The 19475-nt window shown below is 44.9% G+C and overlaps 1 protein-coding gene across 1 annotated transcript; it reads left to right on the top strand.

The window, feature by feature from the left end:
- The first annotated feature begins 5303 nt into the window (after positions 1-5303).
- C1QTNF8 (C1q and TNF related 8) lies at positions 5304-19313 on the top strand. The gene is made up of 4 exons (XM_035131423.3): positions 5304-5588; positions 14776-14868; positions 16276-16513; positions 18039-19313. The coding sequence occupies exons 2-4, from the start codon at positions 14836-14838 to the stop codon at positions 18584-18586; spliced, it is 819 nt and encodes a 272-aa protein (XP_034987314.1). The 5' UTR covers positions 5304-5588; positions 14776-14835; the 3' UTR covers positions 18587-19313.
- The last annotated feature ends 162 nt before the right edge of the window (positions 19314-19475 follow it).

Raw genomic sequence — 19475 nt, 5'->3', positions numbered from 1 at the left:
TAAAAAAATATTATTTTTAAAGTAAAAGGGAGAGGTTTCAAAAGGTAGAAAAATGAATAGTTTTGTCTAGACCAGCCTTTTGTAACACAGTCCTCCAGATGTTTAGGACTGCAATTCCCACTAGCCGTGGCTGTTCTGGCTGGGGATGGTGAGAGCTGTGGTTCAAAGTGGAGCGCAATGCGTTAAGGAAGCTGGTCTAAATAGTGCTCAGATGGGAAACTGACTGCTAGGAATCGAAAGATCTGTCAGTTTTGGTTCTCTCGGGTTCTCATTTTCCCAATCTTAACTTCCATTCTCCACTTTTTGCAACAATTTGCAGGATGTGTGTGTGTGTGTGTGTGTGTGTGTGTGTGTGTGTGTGTGTGTGTGTGTAAATCCTTATAAAAATTCATTAGCATTGTAGTGTGAATGTCTCCTAGTAACCACATTTAACTATCCACTTTTGATTCACGTACACATTTTTGCAATTTCCTCTAATACAATGCATTCTTGTCTGCCATTTTCACCAATATATTCTTTTTATGCACAATTTCCCTTAATATATACTTTTTTTTTTTTGGTTGGTGAACTGCATAGCAAAATTAGGATCAGGGAAAGTTTCAAAGGATAACGTCAGCTTACATATTGTTTCAGAAAGTGCAAATTTGATAGATTTGGCTTTAAATATGAACTGAATTGACTATCCCCTGATCCCTTCTGACTTGTGCTGAGCCAGGCTGTACTGCAAAACACCTGAAAAGCACCATGTTGCAGTGACTCCACCAGGAAGAGAGGCTGCAGCATTTCAGACTTTTTAGTTTAGAGAAAAAGGAGGTGAGAGGAGTTTATAAAACTATGCATGGGGAGCAGAAAGTGGATGGGAAAAAGTTTTTCTGCCTCTCTCATAATGGAAAGTGGATTAATCTGTTCCAGACGGTCCATGGAGTACTCAACCTGAAGTGTACTTAACCCGAAGCATGGGTGTAATTGGTTCTGGAAGTCTGTTCATAAACTGAAGCGTTCATAAACTGAAGCGAACTTTCCCATTGAAAGTAATGGAAAGTGGATCAATCCGTTCCAGATGGGTCGGCGGAGTAAACCTGAAGTGTACTTAACCCGAAGCATGGGTGTAATTGGTTCCAGAAGTCTGTTCATAAACTGAAGCGTTCATAAACTGAAGCGAACTTTCCCATTGAAAGTAATGGAAAGTGAATTAATCCGTTCCAGATGGGTCTGTGGCGTTCGTAAACCGAAAATTCGTAAAGCGAGGTGTTCATAAACCGAGGTTCCACTGTAGATAGATTTATTGCAGCTTTAGGCTCATATAGGCACCCTCTTCTATTTGTCCCCGTATCAGTTTCAGTTTATTGGTTAGCTTTTCTAGCAAGGCCATTTATAATTTGATACCATTGGTTCATGTTTACTCCTGACAGGTCTCTCCAGTGTCTGGCTATGACTTCTGGCTGCTGGGAGTAGGTGGGTTATAAACTGTCTATAATGTGAGTCAAGGGTCAGCAACCTTTTTCAGTCATGGGCCGATCCACCGTCCATCAGACCATGTGGGGGGCTGGACTATATTTTCAAAAAATAATAATGAATGAATCCCTATGCCCCACAAATAACCCAGAGATGTATTTTAAATAAAAGCACATATTCTACTCATGTAAAAACACCAGGCAGGCCCCACAAATAACCCAGAGATGCATTTTAAATAAAAGGACACATTCTACTCATGTAAAAACATGCTGATTCCCGGACCGTCCGCGGGCTGGATTGAGATGGCGATTGGGCTGCATCTGGCCCCCGGGCCTTAGGTTGCCTACCACTGATGTGAGTGGTCATTATGATCTTGGAAGATGTTCAGTAGGGTCAATTCTGGGGTGAGTTCTAATACCTGTTTAGTTATTTTACATATATCTTGTAGGACTGCTGTCCAGAAGGGTTGGATTTTAGGGCATTTCCACCACATGTGGAGGTCTGTGCCTCTGGAGGTGCAGCCTCTCCAACATCTTGGTGAGGTTCCTGGGTGTCAGCGCATGTTTCTGTGGTGTTAAGTGCTACCTGTAGGTGAGTTTCAGAGTGAGGTGGGGTTAATTTCATAGCCTATGTTGTGCTCCCATTGATCTTTGAACACGTCAAGGGCGTTTGTAGGATTTTGAAGCAGTATTTTGTATATTGTGGGTACCATCCCTTTACTGTGTACCTCTGCTGTCAGGAGAAGGTTTTCAAAGGTGGTCAAGGGCCTAGTGACTGCTACTACTCACCTTTTTTCTAAGTGAAGAGGCCGCAAAGGGTGCAGCCTTTTCTCATAGGGGAATTGCTCCATCCCCTTGATGTTCCTGGTTGCCTGTGGAACCTGTTGTTTGCAAAGTGCCCTGTACCAAGATGGTGTTGTAGATCACTTCCTGTGGATTGCTCTGCTGCCTGCATTTCTTTGTTCCAACGTTCACAGCAAACTTCTCAATGTGCATGGATCAATTTGCTTGTTCATCGTAGCTGCAGCAGGAGGAGATGAATCAGAAGAAGAATGGAGGAGGCATGTACCAAATTACGGTTGTTCTCTTGCTGCTGGAAACTGGACGTTGCAAATCCTCTTCAATTTCTCTCCTGTCAGAGAGTGCTGTTTTCCGGTCTATAAAAAAATAGATGGCAAAGCTCCACGATCTCCCCCAAAATAGCCTCTCTCTATTTCAACTTGATTGTGCTCATCTTGAAATTGTCACTGTAGCCATGATACTGTGTAATCCTGCCTTCCATTTCTATTCAAAAGTGCTATGAAAAGCTCCAGATAACAGAACTAGACTTCCAAAGTTGAAAAGGAACGGGAACAGTCGAGAGGGTGGAGGTGAGACCCGAATATTCTGGCAGTTAGGCTAGGGTTCCCATACATCCAGATTTTCCCGGGCATATCTGGAACACTGCAGCTGGTAGCAGTGTTTGGGCGGAAATCGGGAAAATGTACCAGAAAATCCAGACATATGGCAACCCATGTTGGCAGTGCCATTTTTGCTGAATTTTCCCCAAAACTAGCAATTTTGCAAAACAAAACAAAAAAAACACACCTCAACAACTTTTCTGTCCGGATTTTCACTGTTTGAAATATGGCATTATTAGAATCCAGTTTCACCCAGACCCCAAGATTTGCCCTTTTCACTGTGCTTCTGTGAGTCACTCTGTGTTCTCCCCATTTCAAGTTCTGTTTTGGGTTTTGAGCTACTCTGTATGAAACAAAGCTGGATGTTCTTCATCTGCTATGTATGTTGGAAAGTGGTCTGTCTGTCCATCTGTTCTCCATAGGTTTGGCCACCTCTTTAGATGTCATTGCCAAGTTCAGTACGATGGTTCCCAAGCTGGAGGGAGCAGTGACTGTTGATGCTTGGAAGCCGACCGCCATTTTGAATCAAGATGGTAGACTGAAATGTGACCTTGGCATGATTTTGGCATCTTCACCTATGGAGATATCACAAAACACTACATGAGGGTTTGTGAGGTGGGGACAGTGGACTTTGTCACTATTTGGATGCCAGGCACCATTTTGAGTCAAGATGGCAGACTGAAACACAATCTTGGCATGACTGTTCTGGCATAGGTTTGGTACCAGGGTTTCTAAGGTGGGGATGGACATCTTCATTGATATTTGGATGCTGGGCATCATTTTGAATCGAGCTGGCATACCAAAACATGACTTTGTTATGACTTTGCTGATTTTTGGCCTGATGGGTGCAAAATCATAAATTGTACTACCCATTTAAAAATTAATTCACACAAAATTTTGCCAGGGGAGGGGACAACAGAGGAAGGAGAGTAGAGGAAGATGCAGAAGTTATAAATGTCAGCAAATGCAGTTATGTATTCTTAGTCTTTGTGTGAAGATATAAATCTGTTTCTTTTTATTGAGAAAGGGCAAATTAGACGGGAAATGATAAAAGTGTATAAAAATTATGCACGACATAAGTGGAGAAAGGAAAGTTATTCTTTCATAACAATGGAACTCATGGGCATCGAATGAAGCTGAATGCTGAAAGATTTGGGACAGACAAAAGAAAGGACTTATTCATGCAGTGCATAGTTAAACATAGTTAAACTCACTCCCCCAGGAAGCAGTGATTGCCACCAACTTGGATGGCTTCAAAAGAGAATTGGACAAATTCATGGCGGAGGCGGCTACTAATGGCTACTAATCATGATGGCTATGCCCTTTCTCCACGGTCATAAGCAGTAAGTCTCTGAATATCAGTTGCCAAGAATCATACATGGGGAGGGAAACTGGAAGTGTTAAGGATTGAGCATGGGACCTTCTGCATTCAAAGCATATGCTCTACAGCAGTGGCTCCCAATTACATAAGTACTGTGGGGCCCCTAGTCTTGAAAAGGTGAAGTCATGGACTAATATCCCTATTTTAATATCCCTATGATAGTTTTTGTTATGTGAATGGTGCTGCAGACCCCCTGGGTGGGTTACGTGGACCACCTGGGTGCACAGACCACCAGTTGGGAACCACTGTTCTACAACATAAGGGCATAAGAAAAGTCCAATGGCCCATCTAGTCCAGTATCCTGTTGGCCAATTAGAGGCCTTAGGAAATCTGCAAGCAAGACCTGAGTCCAACAGCACTCTCCCTTTCTGTGGTTTCCAGCAACTGACATTCAGAAGCATGCTGGGTAAGGCACAGAGGTAAAGCTATAGGCTTCATGGGATAGATGGTTTGCAGGAGGAGCTCTGAAGGAAGAGTAAGAGAAAGCAAGCAATGTCATCATGGGGCAAAAGCTGACCTGAATCCTACACTTAAAGTTCATACAGTGGTACCTCGCAAGACGAATGCCGTGCTAGACGAATTTTTCACAAGACAAATGCGTCTTGCAATCTGATGGTGACTCGCAAGACAAATTCGTTTTGCGAAAAATTCATCTTGCGAATCGCGGTTTCCCATAGGAATGCATTGAAATTTAATCAATGCGTTCCTATGGGCGAAAAAAGAAATTTCAATGCATTCCTATGGGAAACCGCGATTCGCAAGACGAATTTTTCGCAAAATGAATTGACTCGCGGAACGAATTAAATTCGTCTTGCGAAGCACCACTGTAGAATGTATATTCTCAGCCCAGTGCTGATCCAAGACTCCAAAGCATGTTGCATGGTTGGAAAGTTCACTCCCTTGCCAAAGCTGAGAACATCTGTCGATCACATTAATAAATTCTTTTGGGAGGGAAAGTGGCCTTCTAAGTGGTGCTAGTTCTCAAAGGAAAATGAATTCCACATGTCTCCCCTTTGTCCATTTGGATGCAGAAGACGTTGGTCTGGTTAAGTTTTCAGCCTCCTCTTTTAACCTGAAGATGCAGAAGCTGAACCCACAACATCATTTTGGATGTGTGCGCAAGCAACTCCAAGAAAATCTTCCTGAGAGCCACTGGCCATTTGAGGCCACAGAGTTTCATAAGAAGTTGGCTTGTTACCCAGTGTTTCGTTTGGATACCAGGAAGGGAGCTTCTAACGGCGGCGGGAGAAACCACAAGTCTGATCCCTGAATGAACAAGGGAGCACTCAGATCTCCAGGCTGAGCAAAGGGCAGCTAGGAAGCTGAGGAGAAAGGAGTTTTTGAGTCACAAAGGTAAGTTGTGTGACACCCGAACTAGTGATATGCAACAGAATGAAAGCTTATGCCAAGGAATTCATAGGGGTGGCAAACCGAGAATGTCACCAGTTTGGTTGCTCAAGATTTTGAGTTTGAAGTGTTACTACGGATTGGGGGAGAAATTTGATCTGTTACTAGGATCGGGGGAGAAATTTGATCTGTTACTAGGATCGGGGGAGAAATTTGACTTTGTTCCCAATTTAATGAGAAACTAGCTAATTCATACTTCTTGAACCAATATGCGAACCAAGATATAATCCTTTGAAATGCACTTTTATCCAAATTTTGTGATGTAGTGGTCCAATCAAACAATGTGTACAGCCATACATATATTAGAGGAAAGTGTGCATAAAAATGCATATATTGGTGAAAATAACATACAAAAATGCATTTTAGTAGGGGATGTTGCCAGCAACAAAGTGTGCCTTAGTCAAAACTGGATAGAAAAAAGTGTATATTTTTAAGGAGAAATATGCACTCAAATGCTGATGAATTTTCATGAGATTTTTTTCAAACTGCTGTGGAAAGGGCGGGGGACGATGACTGAATTTAAGATTGGAAAAATGAGAAACCAAGAGAAGCTGAAATGAACAGATTTGTTCATCCCTGTGACCTGTCAGTGGGGTAATTGTGGCATTGATGATGTCTTTCCCGGATTGATCTGCACAGAGGTGCAAAAATGGGCATATAATCCAGGTGATTTATTCATGGAAGATTACATTGGTATGATATTTTCCCTTCTATATGGAATGGTCAAGCATGTTTTCAAGACATGGAATGAAATCCCCTGATACCACAATTTTTCTTTTCAATTTCCCCCAATATATGCATTTTTGCACACATTGCTTGGCTGAAGAACGGCGCTGCAAAATTGAGAGAAGTATGAATTCTGAAGGATGGCTGAGTTTCAACTCACATTTAGTTTGGGAGAGTGCAAATTATGTAGGCTTGCCTTTAAATGTGAACTGTACTGAATGTCTTCCCCCATCCCTACTCCTGACATGAATTGGGGTTGGAAGGGGAAGGAAGAAGGCAGATTCCACCCTGGGGCCTCTTCTTGTTGATCCCTATATACTACATCAGCCACTTTGCCAAAGACAAGATTGAATCAAGAAGGATTTGGGAAGGTTGCATCCCAGATAGGTAGGGGGGAGTCTGGCAGGTTTTCCCCTCCCGCTACTGTGCAGCAGAAAACCTGTCTGGATCAGCTGAGCAATCATTGACAGAATTGGTTTCCTGCCTCATTCCATCAAAGCTGCATAGACTGGTGCTGGGTTCCTGTTGCGTCTGTCTGTGGCTCCCGTCACAGCAAGCCTCCCTTGCACTGGGTGGTGATATCGACTTTCAGGATCAATGCCATGCTAATGCAGTCACACGAAAAGAGCAGCCCTGGACAGGGAGGGGAGGGGAGGCTCTCTGCCGAATTCTTCTGAACTGCTGTTGGCAAGGATTCCACAGCTGCCACCCTCACCCTCCAAGGCAGGAGCAATGGCCTATTGTTGCAGATATCAGAGTAGTATAGTGCTCTGGTAGAAGGAGGGGAAGCTCTTTTACCCAAGGGTCATAATGTCCTGTCCCCTCGTGTCCTAGATGCATGGCTTTCTGCTATAGAGTTGCCTTATTCCAAGCAGTGAAAATCCAGAAGGAAAAGTTTTTGAGCTATTTTTTTTTTTTCAAATGGAAATTTGGCAAAACTGGCACCTTGCGGATTTTCCTGGACGTTTTGCCAATTTCTGCCCGGACACTGCTGTTGACTGCATTATTCCAGATATGTTTGGGAAATTCCGGACGTATGGCAACCCTACTTTATGCTGTAGGGCCAAGAGAAGGAATACCATGACGCAAACATGAAAAACACTCTGAAGTCATGCAGAGTACCTTGTCCCACTGGTGGAGGAAGAGGAATGCGGGGGGAGTGCACCACCCCGGCAGCACGATCCCGGTGTGCCACGCCCCCAGGAAGCACGCTACAGCCCTGTGGGTGGCACGCCATGCCCCTGCAGGTGGGTGGCACGCCATGACCCACACCAGCCCTGCCCCCGCCTGCTCTCCACCCCCCGGTGCCAAAGCATGAAGCTCCGCCACTGCCTTGTCCTTTCCAATGGGGAGAGGTTGAGGAATCTGTCAATTTTAGTTTCTCAGTTTCTTCTTTGTCCAACCTTTTTCCGACCTCCATTTACCAGTTCAGTTCTCTGCATTTGCGTGTGTGTTCCTTAAACGTTGTCTGCATTGTAGGGAATAATTCCCCTAATATGCCTATATTTGCATCTTCTTGTGCCTAATATATACATTTTTTGCACGACATTCGTCCAAACACAATGCATTTAAAAAATATTGTTATAGATGGGGGGCACCCCCCCCTAAACTCTAGAAATTAATAAATGATAGGATTTTGATTATTTGGAGTATTGAAGGGAAGATTGGAAGCCAGTGGGAAAAGACAGGCTAAGCTTCCTTTCCAGGCCAGGGCCTCACTTGGGATAGAGGGGCATTAACATGACAAAAGGTGTTGATGGCCCACCGGAAAGGAATTCTTGGACCTGGGCAGACAAACGTTGCCATGGTGATGTGGTGTGTGTTTGAGGTGTCAGGAAAAGAGAGACATGATTAGAACAAGGGGTGCTTGGATAGAAGTAGAGAGAGAGAGCAGGCAGAGATCCATCTTGGGCAGGCAGGCTGAAGGCTGGCTGGGAGAGATGCCTTTGCCTCCGGTGCGGCACTGCTGTTGGGGGACAAGGTCTGCTGGAAATGACCATGCTGTAAGATCTGGACTCCCTCCATGCAGACTGAAGGTGTAAATAGGCGAATAAAGCATGTTTCTTAAAGCTATGACAGCCTCCACTGGGTGAGCGCCTGGAACCCCCTGGAATCTCACTACTAGTCGGCATGGGGGCGGCACCCAACTTCTGTAGCAATATGCTATTTTGACTAATGTATGCATTCTTATGCACACATTCCTCTAATATATGGAACTTTGCATACATTCAAGAAATAGTAAAGCAAATCTGACTTTGCATCCACGTTTCCCTACTAGTAAAAGAACAAAAAGTGAGGGATCATTGCTAGCCAATACTTTTGGCTGGAAATGGTATGAAACCCAGGTTTCCCCTTTGCCAGGAACATAACTGTAATGGAAAGAGCTCTGCTTCTGACTCAACGGGAATTTAAAAAAACCTTAATGTGTTGAGATTATGATTCAGCTCTCTGTTACAGCCCAAGGTAGCCCACTAGGGTTGCCACCCTGCCTTCTGGTAGGGCTCCTGTGCTATTAACAGCTGCATGACAGGCAGAAATTCAACAGGCAAAGCTTTCCCCCAGGAGAAGATACCTACTTGTGGTATGACTGCGGGCAGTGCAGGATCCCTTGCCTGATGATGAGGGGAGAAATCATGTCTTCCACCTTGAGCCCCATGGAGAAATAGCAGGAAAATAAGGGCAACACACACACATTTCTCTTGTTTTTTGTGTTCTTTTTATCTTTTTTATTGTACATCACCTTGAGAAGGAGATTAATAAGAATTAATTGTGGAAGGAGATTAATAAGAAAATAATCATAATACTTACTACTTTGATGACTAATTATTAATATTAATTATTAGTATTATTAGTATTTTGCATGCTTAATGTCACATCTTAATTTGGCCCTCAGGCAAAATCTGGCTATTCATTGCATGTTGTTGTTGTTGTTTAGTCGTTTAGTTGTGTCCGACTCTTCGTGACCCCATGGACCATAGCACGCCAGGCACTCCTGTCTTGCACTGCCTCCCGCAGTTTGGTCAAACTCATGTTCGTAGCTTCGAGAACACTGTCCAACCATCTTGTCCTCTGTCGTCCCCTTCTCCTAGTGCCCTCAATCTTTCCAACATCAGGGTCTTTTCCAAGGATTCTTCTCTTCTCATGAGGTGGCCAAAGTATTGGAGCCTCAACTTCACGATCTGTCCTTCCAGGGAGCACTCAGGGCTGATTTCCTTCAGAATGGATAGGTTTGATCTTCTTGCAGTCCATGGGACTCTCAAGAGTCTCCTCCAGCACCATAATTCAAAATTCTTCGTCGATCAGCCTTCTTTATGGTCCAGCTCTCACTTCCATACATCACTACTGGGAAAACCATAGCTTTAACTATACGGACCTTTGTCGGCAAGGTGATGTCTCTGCTTTTTAAGATGCTGTCTATGTTTGTCATTGCTTTTCTCCCAAGAAGCAGGCGTCTTTTAATTTCGTGACTGCTGTCACCATCTGCAGTGATCAAGGAGCCCAAGAAAGTAAAATCTCTCACTGCCTCCATTTCTTCCCCTTCTATTTGCCAGGAGGTGATGGGACCAGTGGCCATGATCTTGGTTTTTTTGATGTTGAGCTTCAGACCATATTTTGCGCTCTCCTCTTTCACCCTCATTAAAAGGTTCTTTAATTCCTCCTCACTTTCTGCCATCAAGGTTGTGTCATCTGCATATCTGAGGTTGTTGATATTTCTTCCAGCAATCTTAATTCCGGCTTGGGATTCATCTAGTCCAGAATTCGCATGATGAATTCTGCATATAAGTTAAATAAGCAGGGAGACAATATACAACCTTGTCGTACTCCTTTCCCAATTTTGAACCAATCAGTTGTTCCATATCCAGTTCTAACTGTAGCTTCTTGTCCCACATAGAGATTTCTCAGGAGACAGATGAGGTGATCAGGCACTCCCATTTCTTTAAGAACTTGCCATAGTTTGCTGTGGTCGACACAGTCAAAGGCTTTTGCATAGTCAATGAAGCAGAAGTAGACATTTTTCTGGAACTCTCTAGCTTTCTCCATAATCCAGCGCATGTTTGCTATTTGGTCTCTGGTTCCTCTGCCCTTTCGAAATCCAGCTTGCACTTCTGGGAGTTCTTGGTCCACATACTGCCTAAGCCTGCCTTGTAGAATTTTAAGCATAACCTTGCTAGCGTGTGAAATGAGCGCAATTGTGCAGTAGTTGGAGCATTCTTTGGCACTGCCCTTCTTTGGAATTGGGATGTAGACTGATCTTCTCCAATCCTCTGGCCATTGCTGAGTTTTCCAAACTTGCTGGCATATTGGGTGTAGCACCTTAACAGCATCATCTTTTAAAATTTTAAATAGTTCAGCTGGAATATCATCACTTCCACTGGCCTTGTTATTAGCAGTGCTTTCTAAGGCCCATTTGACTTCACTCTCCAAGATGTCTGGCTCAAGGTCAGCAACCACACTACCTGGGGTGTACGAGACCTCCATATCTTTCTGGTATAATTCCTCTGTGTATTCTTGCCACCTCTTCTTGATGTCTTCTGCTTCTGTTAGGTCCTTACCACTTTTGTCCTTGATTATGGTAATCTTTGTACGAAATGTTCCTTTCATATCTCCAATTTTCTTGAACAGATCTCTGGTTTTCCCCATTCTATTGTTTTCCTCCTCATTGCATGTATCGAACTGCTGTTTCTGTTTTTATTGTGTAAATCACTTTGAGACACCTGAGTGCAAAAATGCGACTAACAAATAATGATAATTATACATTACAATGAGTGTCACAATACTGCAGGAAATCTGTGCCTTTTCCATTTCTATACCCTCTTTTCCTATGCCTTCCTATATAATAATAATAATAATAATAATAATAATAATAATAATAATAATATATTTATTTATACCCCACCCATCTGGCTGAGTCTCCCCAGCCACTCTGGGCAGCTCCCAATTGAATATTAAAACAATACAGCATTAAATATTAAAAGCTTCTCTAAATAGGGCTGCCTTCAGATGTCTTTTAAAATTAGGATAACTGCTTATTTCCTTGACATCTGATGGAAGGGCATTCCATGGGTGCTGCTACCGAGAAGGCCCTCGGTCTGGTTCCCTGTAACCTCACTTCTCGCAATGAGGGAACCGCTAGAAGGCCCTTGGCGCTGGATCTCAGTGTCCGGGCTGAACGGTGGGGGTGGAGACGCTCCTTCAGGTATACAGGACCAAGGCCATTTAAGGCTTTAAAGGTCAACACCAACACTTTGAATTGTGCTCGGAAACGTACTGGGAACCAGTGTAGATCTCTCAGGACCGGTGTTATGTGGTCCTGGTGGCCGCTCCCAGTCACCAGTCTAGCTGCCGCATTCTGGATTAGTTGCAGTTTCTGGGTCACCTTCAAAGGTAGCCCCACGTGGAGTGCATTGCAGTAGTCCAAGCGAGAGATAACTAGAGCGTGCACCACTCCGGTGAGACAGTCTGCAGGCAGGTAGGGTCTCAGCCTGCATACCAGATGGAGCTGGTAGACAGCTGCCCTAGATACAGAATTGACCTGCACCTCCATGGACAGCTGTGAGTCCAAAATGTCTCCCAGGCTGCGCACCTGGTCCTTCAGGGGTACAGTTACCCCATTCAGGACCAGGGAGTCCTCCACGCCTGTCCGCCTCCTGTCCCCCACTAACAGTACTTCTGTCTTGTCATGATTCAACCTCAATCCGTTAACCGCCATTCATCCTCCAACCGCCTCCAGGCACTCACACAGGACCTAATATATACCTAAAATGCAAGGCTGTCGTCACACAGCCCCTTTGGGAGGATTTCTACTGCCTCATTACGATCCTAGCTTAGCATGAAGAAATCCAGTTGGGAAGGTGAAAAGTGAGCTTAGTAGTTGCATGGTGTGTGTGTGTGTGTGTGTGTGTGTGTGTGTGTGTAATAAAAATAGGCAGATGTAGCCACCAGTTCCCAAAAATCCTTGAACCACCACTTGTTTTGGCTACTAACACTATCAAAATGTCTCAAAAACATTTGGTGGTAGAGGGACTTATATCAGCAGGATGTTCCCAGAAGCAGCAGAAAACACTGTAAACACTTTGACCATTGTTGTAGCTGCACCTCTTTTCTGAAGTCTAAGCTTCGTTGCCAAAATCTCCAACCATTTTTTGTGGCTCCAACAACACGGTGCTAGAGAACCAACGCCAGCCCCTGCTGTCTGCCCAAACGCACAGAGGAAAGTGACCCCAGTCCATGGAAAGCTCTGAAGCCAAGAGGAAGACAGAGTGAAGGAGACAGCTCTGTTTCCTCCGCAGGGGTGGTGGTGATGTCACTTCCTCCTCATCAGTCCTAAGGAAGAACCTTCAGATCTCCCACCCCACAGCAAGGTAACCTGGGTGGCCGATGGGCATTGTAGTTCAGAAGGTCCTGGAAAGGTAACATGCCCTCATGTCTCCTTCCCAATGCCACTTCTGCCCCCGTCCACTGGCTGGGATAAATTGGGCGCCGCCCCTGGGGTCAAAACAGAAGCCATGATGGCTTTAGACATTCTGGGGCTTTCCTGGGAAAATTGGGACTGTTGAAGCGTATGCCCTTGCCAGAAACCCTGGAGAGCTGTTGCCGGTCAGTGTAGGAAATCCTGAGCAAGTTGGACCAATGGCCTGACTTGGCATAAAGTGGATTACTTTGTTCCTAAGAACAGAAGTCACCATGACAAAAGACAAGTACTTGCCAGTTTCAAATTAACACCACTATCGATTTTAGAACAACCCCCGCTGTGTTTCCTGACTTTGCAATGAAAAAACTCCCATAATCTTCGAGCCAGCAATTGGTCTGGTTCCCTTTTCCTCCACTTCAAAGAAAAGGATTTCTTCTCAATAACATGATCAGCTTTGAATACTCCCAGAGAAATGTAATCTCAGCCTTGCCTTTTGGAAGGCAGAAACGGCCCCTGGCCATCAGCTTAGTTCTTTAACTCCCTCTCCAAGCCTTTCTTTGACTCTTTCTTGTGCCAAGGGGAGATAGACTTTAAGATTCATTTGCTGGATCAGGCCTAAAGGTGCCCCAGTTTTTGCCACAGGAAGCTGCCTTATACAAAGTCTGACCCTCACTCTTTCTCAATACTATTATGGGTTTGAGTTTTTTGCTCTTGTTTTTTCATGTATGTTGTTGTGCTTTTGTATTACCGGTATATTTTTCTGTTGTGAACCACCCTGAGCTCTGTGGATGAAGGGCAGTATATAATAATAATAATAATAATAATAATAATAATAATAATAATAATAATAATAGTAGTAGTAGTAGTAGTAGTAATAATAATAATAAAATACCACTGAGCTCTTGGATGTGATGCCATTGCACTCTGAGTTTCCCCACCCCTGAAAGTAGCAGACCAAAGAAAAGAGATTGAGGTGAGAAAACTCATAATGGAAAGACGTCCTGTCATGTACTCTGTTACTAAATACTACAGAGAAGAGGACATTTGGGGCTTCTCTTTCCAGTGGTAGCAAGACATCAACCACAATGCCTTGCTTGGACTGCCATAGCAAAAAAGTACCCAAAAGTATGAAGTTGCAATTATGTCCCCATATTCAGCTGTGAATATAGGGGCATGTGTGCAGTATTCTTATTTCCTTATTTCAGATCGGGAAGCAGAGTCTGAAAAAGGGGTGATTTTTTTAAGATGGCGGGGGGAAGGGGTACCAACCTTTCGGATTTTTGAGCAAGTGCCATGGGGGCCACACAACTCTTATAACTTCCACTATAATTTATCTGAGCCATGAAAATCACATGGGAGTGGGAAAGAGGGCTACTCTCCCAACTTCCTCCTTCAGCTCTATGTACTTTTCAAGAAAGAAAAAGGTAGCCACCCTCAACACTTTGTGATCAAACGGGAAGTCAGTGTGTGAGTTTTGCTCAAACATGGGTGCCAGGAAAAGAAATCGGGGTGTGATTGTGACCACTGGTGCCATGCTGGTGACTGGTTCACCCAGTGAGCTTCCTAGGGATGTGGGTGGCGCTGTGGTCTAAACCACTGAGCCTCTTGGGCTTGCCGATCAGAAGGTTGACGGTTCGAATCCCCATGAAGGGGTGAGCTCCCGTTGCTCTGTCCCAGCTCCTGCCAACCTAGCAGTTCGAAAGCATGCCAGTGCAAGTAGATAAATAGGTACTGCTCCGGTGGGAAGGTAAACGGCATTTCTGTGCGCTGCTCTGGTTCACCAGAAGCGGCTTAGTCATGCTAGCCACATGACCCGGAAGCTGTACACCGGCTCCCTCGGCCAGTAAAGCGAGATGAGCGCTGCAACCCCAGAGTTGTCCACGACTGGACTTAACGGTCAGGGGGTCCTTTACCTTTAGTGAGCTTCATACTGGAGGTGAGATTAGAACGGGGGACTTAACAGGCTCCCAATATGAATTGATGATGTTTTCTCAGTTTCTCTAGGACACCCTCTCATAAAACCACAAGGACAGCCAAGCTTTTGGATCGTTAGTAATGCCACAGGGGAAAACGACGAGCTTAAACTGGGTGAGTTCGTGGCAAGTAAAAATGACGATCACTTCACCTCTGAAGGATCTGTATCTCCCTATATCGGGGACACCGAGAAGCACAGTAAGCTGAGATGTTATCCGTACTAAGTAATGTTTGTTCTGGTACAGTGTGAGCATGGTGTGATGTCCTTGAGCTCCAGAAGTTCAAAAATTAATCCTCAGCAGATGCAAGGCCTGCCTTCTCAAGGAACAAAGCAATAGCAAACATCATTTGACCCCCCCCCCAAGGGTAAGAAAACAGGCAGATGGGGACTGGTTGAGGGCAGGCTGAGACTGGTGGGGCAGCGTCCCTCTTTGGCCTCATGGGCCAGCCTCTACACATAATTCCACATAATGATTTGAACTCACAAGCCAAATCTTGGACTACAAGTCTCTAGCGTATTCCTGCTAATGCCCCATGACTGCTAGGCAGGTGCTCCTTCAAATCTTTGATGTTAAGGAGCAAGTGGGGGAAACTAAACACAGTGACTTCGGGACTAATAGAAGGTGCCTTTATTTTCCACAACAACTTAATAAGCCAAAATATGTGTCTCAGACCCCAGGATGGTTCCTTTCACCCATCACTCTTTTTACTACCCCGCATCCTTGAAGCACCTGTCATGGTGAGCAAATAGGGCTTTGATCGGTTTTTGCCATCTTCAGACACCGCAGGCCAGCTGCACTCATCCATCATTTTATATACAGTACAGGTAGCTGCAGCAGATAAATGAGACTGTGGGGTGGATGTTTCTCTGGCAAAATAGTTAATAATAGATTGGATGCATTTTCTCTTTTCCTACCGATCTTCTTCAGCTGCATGCGAAGCAAAGGTGTCAGAAAACCATTCCCCCCCCCCAAAAAAGTCCTGAGCTGAAAAAGGATCAGGCGTCTTGTGGAAGAAAATAAGTTAAAGCAGTGGGGGGGGTTTTCTGAGGGGATGCAGGGGTACACATAACCCTAAACACTTTGTGAATCTTTGTACTTTTGTCCATTTACTGTGTTTATTTCCCCCCAATTTGAACTATAAAATGGTGATTTTCTTGAGTCAAAATGAGAGTACCCCTAAACATTTTTTTAATAGAAAAAAAGCCACAAAGTTAAAGCAAGAGTTTTTGTTGAGTTGGAAAAGGTTCAGAAAAGGGCAACCAAAAGAACCCCATGGTTTTTTAAGCAGCAGACAATGGAGATATAAAAAGGCTGCCAAAGAACATAAAAATAATTAAAATTAGGCATAAATTCAGAAGACAGCCAGAAAAAAACCACCACTACCAGTTGTTGTTGTTATTGTTGTTGTTGTTGTTGTGGTCCCTGATTCAGCAAGACACCTGCAATGCAAGGGTAAGTTAGGTGGCCCCGAGTCCCTTCCATCTCCCTGGAAAACACTTCTTCCTTCTCATTTGGCTAGTCCAAGATGAGGGTGCCCCTTCTCCTGCTCTTGGCTTCTTCTCTGCATGCCACAAGACTACTGGGTGAAAAAGCCTTCCCAAAGAGAGAGGCCCGGAAGGTTTCATCATGTGTGCGATGCTGTGGGCCGGCTGAGCAGCCCAGCTCCATCACCGCTTCCCGCTACACTCGGATGACCAGCGACTCCGTCTATGCCATGCCCAGGATCCAGCCCACCATCAACATCACAATCTTGAAAGGTAAGCAGCCGTCCAAGGTTAGTCCTTCTTCCCTGCAAGAGTCGCTTCAAGTGGGCACATTTATCACTCAATGTCTGCAGCGTCCAGCGATGAAGCTAGCGTGTGTGGATGGCATTCAGAAACCATAGATATTGATTATTTATTGATTTGCAACATGCTTTAAAAAAATAAATAAATCCTGCTTTTCAACACCCCCATCTCCCCACCAAAGGCTTATGAATGTCAATGATAAGACGGTTCCTGTCCTCCGTCTTATAACTGAAAAGACACAGCACAAAAGGAAAAAGGCTTTGGAGGGAGGAGGGGGAGAAAGCAAACCCAGGCACTGTTTCTTAGCTACAGAGTTCCTATAATGACCAGTTGGAATGGAATAACACTCAATATCATTTCAAATGTACTATTTTTCCAGTGGAACAAATTCACACACCCAGCTGCAAACAATTCGATGCTGACTAATCTGGTGATGGATGGACCAGGACTCTAGGGGCCGTCCTCACGACCTAGTTACCTTTACCTTTATCCCTTAATTCCATCTCCCAGCTGAACGTTTATTCACCTAAAAGTGTTTTCCCTTAAATTGCTTTTTAGGGCTTTCCCCTCACAAAGTGATACACAGCCAAGAAATTAGCAAGGGAAATTATCAAGATATAGTAGTAACGCTGGCAAGGATCCAGAATATTTTAAGGAGCTTTTCTGTAGCACCCAGGCTGATTCCAATCTCAGTAAAAGATAGCATTGAAGAGGGATATATGCAGAGCTCATCCAAGAGGCCGGCAGAGATCTACTGTGTGTGCATGCCAACTTGACCCATCTCAGCAGTGGGCACCCAGAAGGACCCCAGAAGCAAATATCAGCATGAGGGCACATATACAGGTAAAGGTGGTCCTTCATATAAACTAGAGATATGTTTAATGCCGCTTGTTCAAAATCCATTCCTTATTGGCATCGCCCCTTACTTCACATGTCCCCAAACTGAACTCTAGCTTTGAAGACTGGCTCCTGGATATTAAAAGATTCAGAAAGTACTTCTTCACTCAGGACATAGTTAAACTATGGAACTCACTCCTGCAGGAGGCAGTGGTGGCCACCATCTGGGATGGCTTTAAGAAAGGATTAGACAAATTCATGGAGGTCAATGACTCCTATCCATGATGGCTATACTCTGTCTCCTTTGGCTAAGCCTGCAACACTTCTGAATACTAGTAGCTGAGAAGTGCAGGAGGGGAAACTGATCTTGTGGTCAGGCTCTGCTTGTGCGTTTCCCACAGGGAAACTGGCCACTCTGAGAACAGGAAATTGGACTAGATGGGCCATTGGCCTGATCCAGCAGGCCCTTCTTATGTTCTTGCCTGGCCTCTATAGAATCATAGAGTTGGAAGGGACGCAAATGGTCATTTAGTCCAACACCCTGCAATTCAGGAATGCAATCCTGAACTTTTGTCCTGGCCAGATACCCCTACCCTCCAGCCCACAACTACATGGCAGATAAGCACTTTCACAACCTGCCTTCTCCTTGTGCCCTCAGGTGAAAAGGGTGAAATGGGAGAGCGAGGAATTTCTGGCCTGGAAGGCAAAGCGGGTGAACGAGGCCTTCGCGGTCATAGCGGCCAGAAAGGGCAAAAAGGCCACATTGGGCTACCAGGAAACTCCTGCAAGCAACATTACGTGGCCTTTTCTGTGGGCCGGCGGAAACCCCTCCACAGTTCTGACTACTACCAGCACGTCACTTTCGACACCGAGTTCGTCAACCTCTACAAACATTTCAACATGTTCACGGGGAAGTTCTTCTGCTATGTGCCGGGGATCTACTTTTTCAACCTCAATGTCCACACCTGGAACTACAAGGAAACCTATCTCCACATCATGAAGAACGACAACGAGGTGGCCATTCTCTACTCGCAGCCCAGCGAGCGGAGCATTATGCAGAGCCAGAGCCTCATGCTCGACCTCCACGAAGGGGACGAGGTCTGGGTGCGGATGTTCAAGCGGGAGAGGGAGAATGGCATCTACAGCGAGGAGTCGGACATCTACATCACCTTCAATGGCCATTTGATTAAGCCAGCCGTAGAGTAACAGGCTCCAGGTCTAACATAGGATAAGTGGTCCCACCTGTTCTCTCGAGGGGGCGTGTCCATGGACTGCTTACCTACATGGGGTCCAAGAGAAATTTGGAAGGGTAACCCATGAACAAGTGCTTTGATGCTTGCTGTTTCCACCAGGGCCTCATCTGCACCATAAAGCAGTATCAAAACACTTTAGGCAGCCATGTCTTCTCCTAAGGAATCCTGGGAAGTGCAGTTTGTGGTTGGTGGAAGACCCCTATTCCCCTCCATTAGCTACAGCACCCAGACTTTTAAATTTGATTGTCCCACACTTGTTTGCTGTTGTTATTGTTCTGTTTGTTTTATATACCTTAAACTTGATGTAAAAACTTAATTTTTTTTAAAAAAAGAATAGGGGTTTCCTAACACCTTTCAGCCACTTGAACAAAGTACACTTCCCATGATTCTTTGGGGGAAGGCATGGCTGTTTAAAGTGCTTTGATACTGCTTTAAATGTATAGTGCGGATGGGGCCTAGTACTGTGATAAACAGACCCGGGGCAGGATCTCTGGGCCTTAAATGTGGTGGTGGTGGGGAAATGACATTTGAGGTTGTGTCTTGCAGATGGTCTGGGAACCCTCTAGGATCCCCCCTCCCCCTTTAAGATGTGCTTAATGAGATTATGATGGGAACTTTAGGGTTTAGGCTGCTTGCTTAAGCACTCTCACTTAAGAATAAATTAACAATGTGTGAGCATCTGACTGAACTTCTTCACTGACTCAGGTGGGATCAGTGTATTGCAAAGGTTTCCGAAAAGCCAGAGGATGGGTGAGGTAAGAGGCTGGTAGGTCTGTGACAGGTCTGGAGAGCCTCAGACTCTGGGGTCTGAATGCAGCCCTCCAGGCCTCTCTGCCTGGCCC

Source organism: Zootoca vivipara, chromosome 13, assembly GCF_965207765.1.
Source record: "Zootoca vivipara chromosome 13, rZooViv2.hap1.1, whole genome shotgun sequence".
Lineage (NCBI taxonomy): Eukaryota > Metazoa > Chordata > Lepidosauria > Squamata > Lacertidae > Zootoca > Zootoca vivipara.
This window is presented reverse-complemented; position numbering and strand designations above follow the sequence as displayed.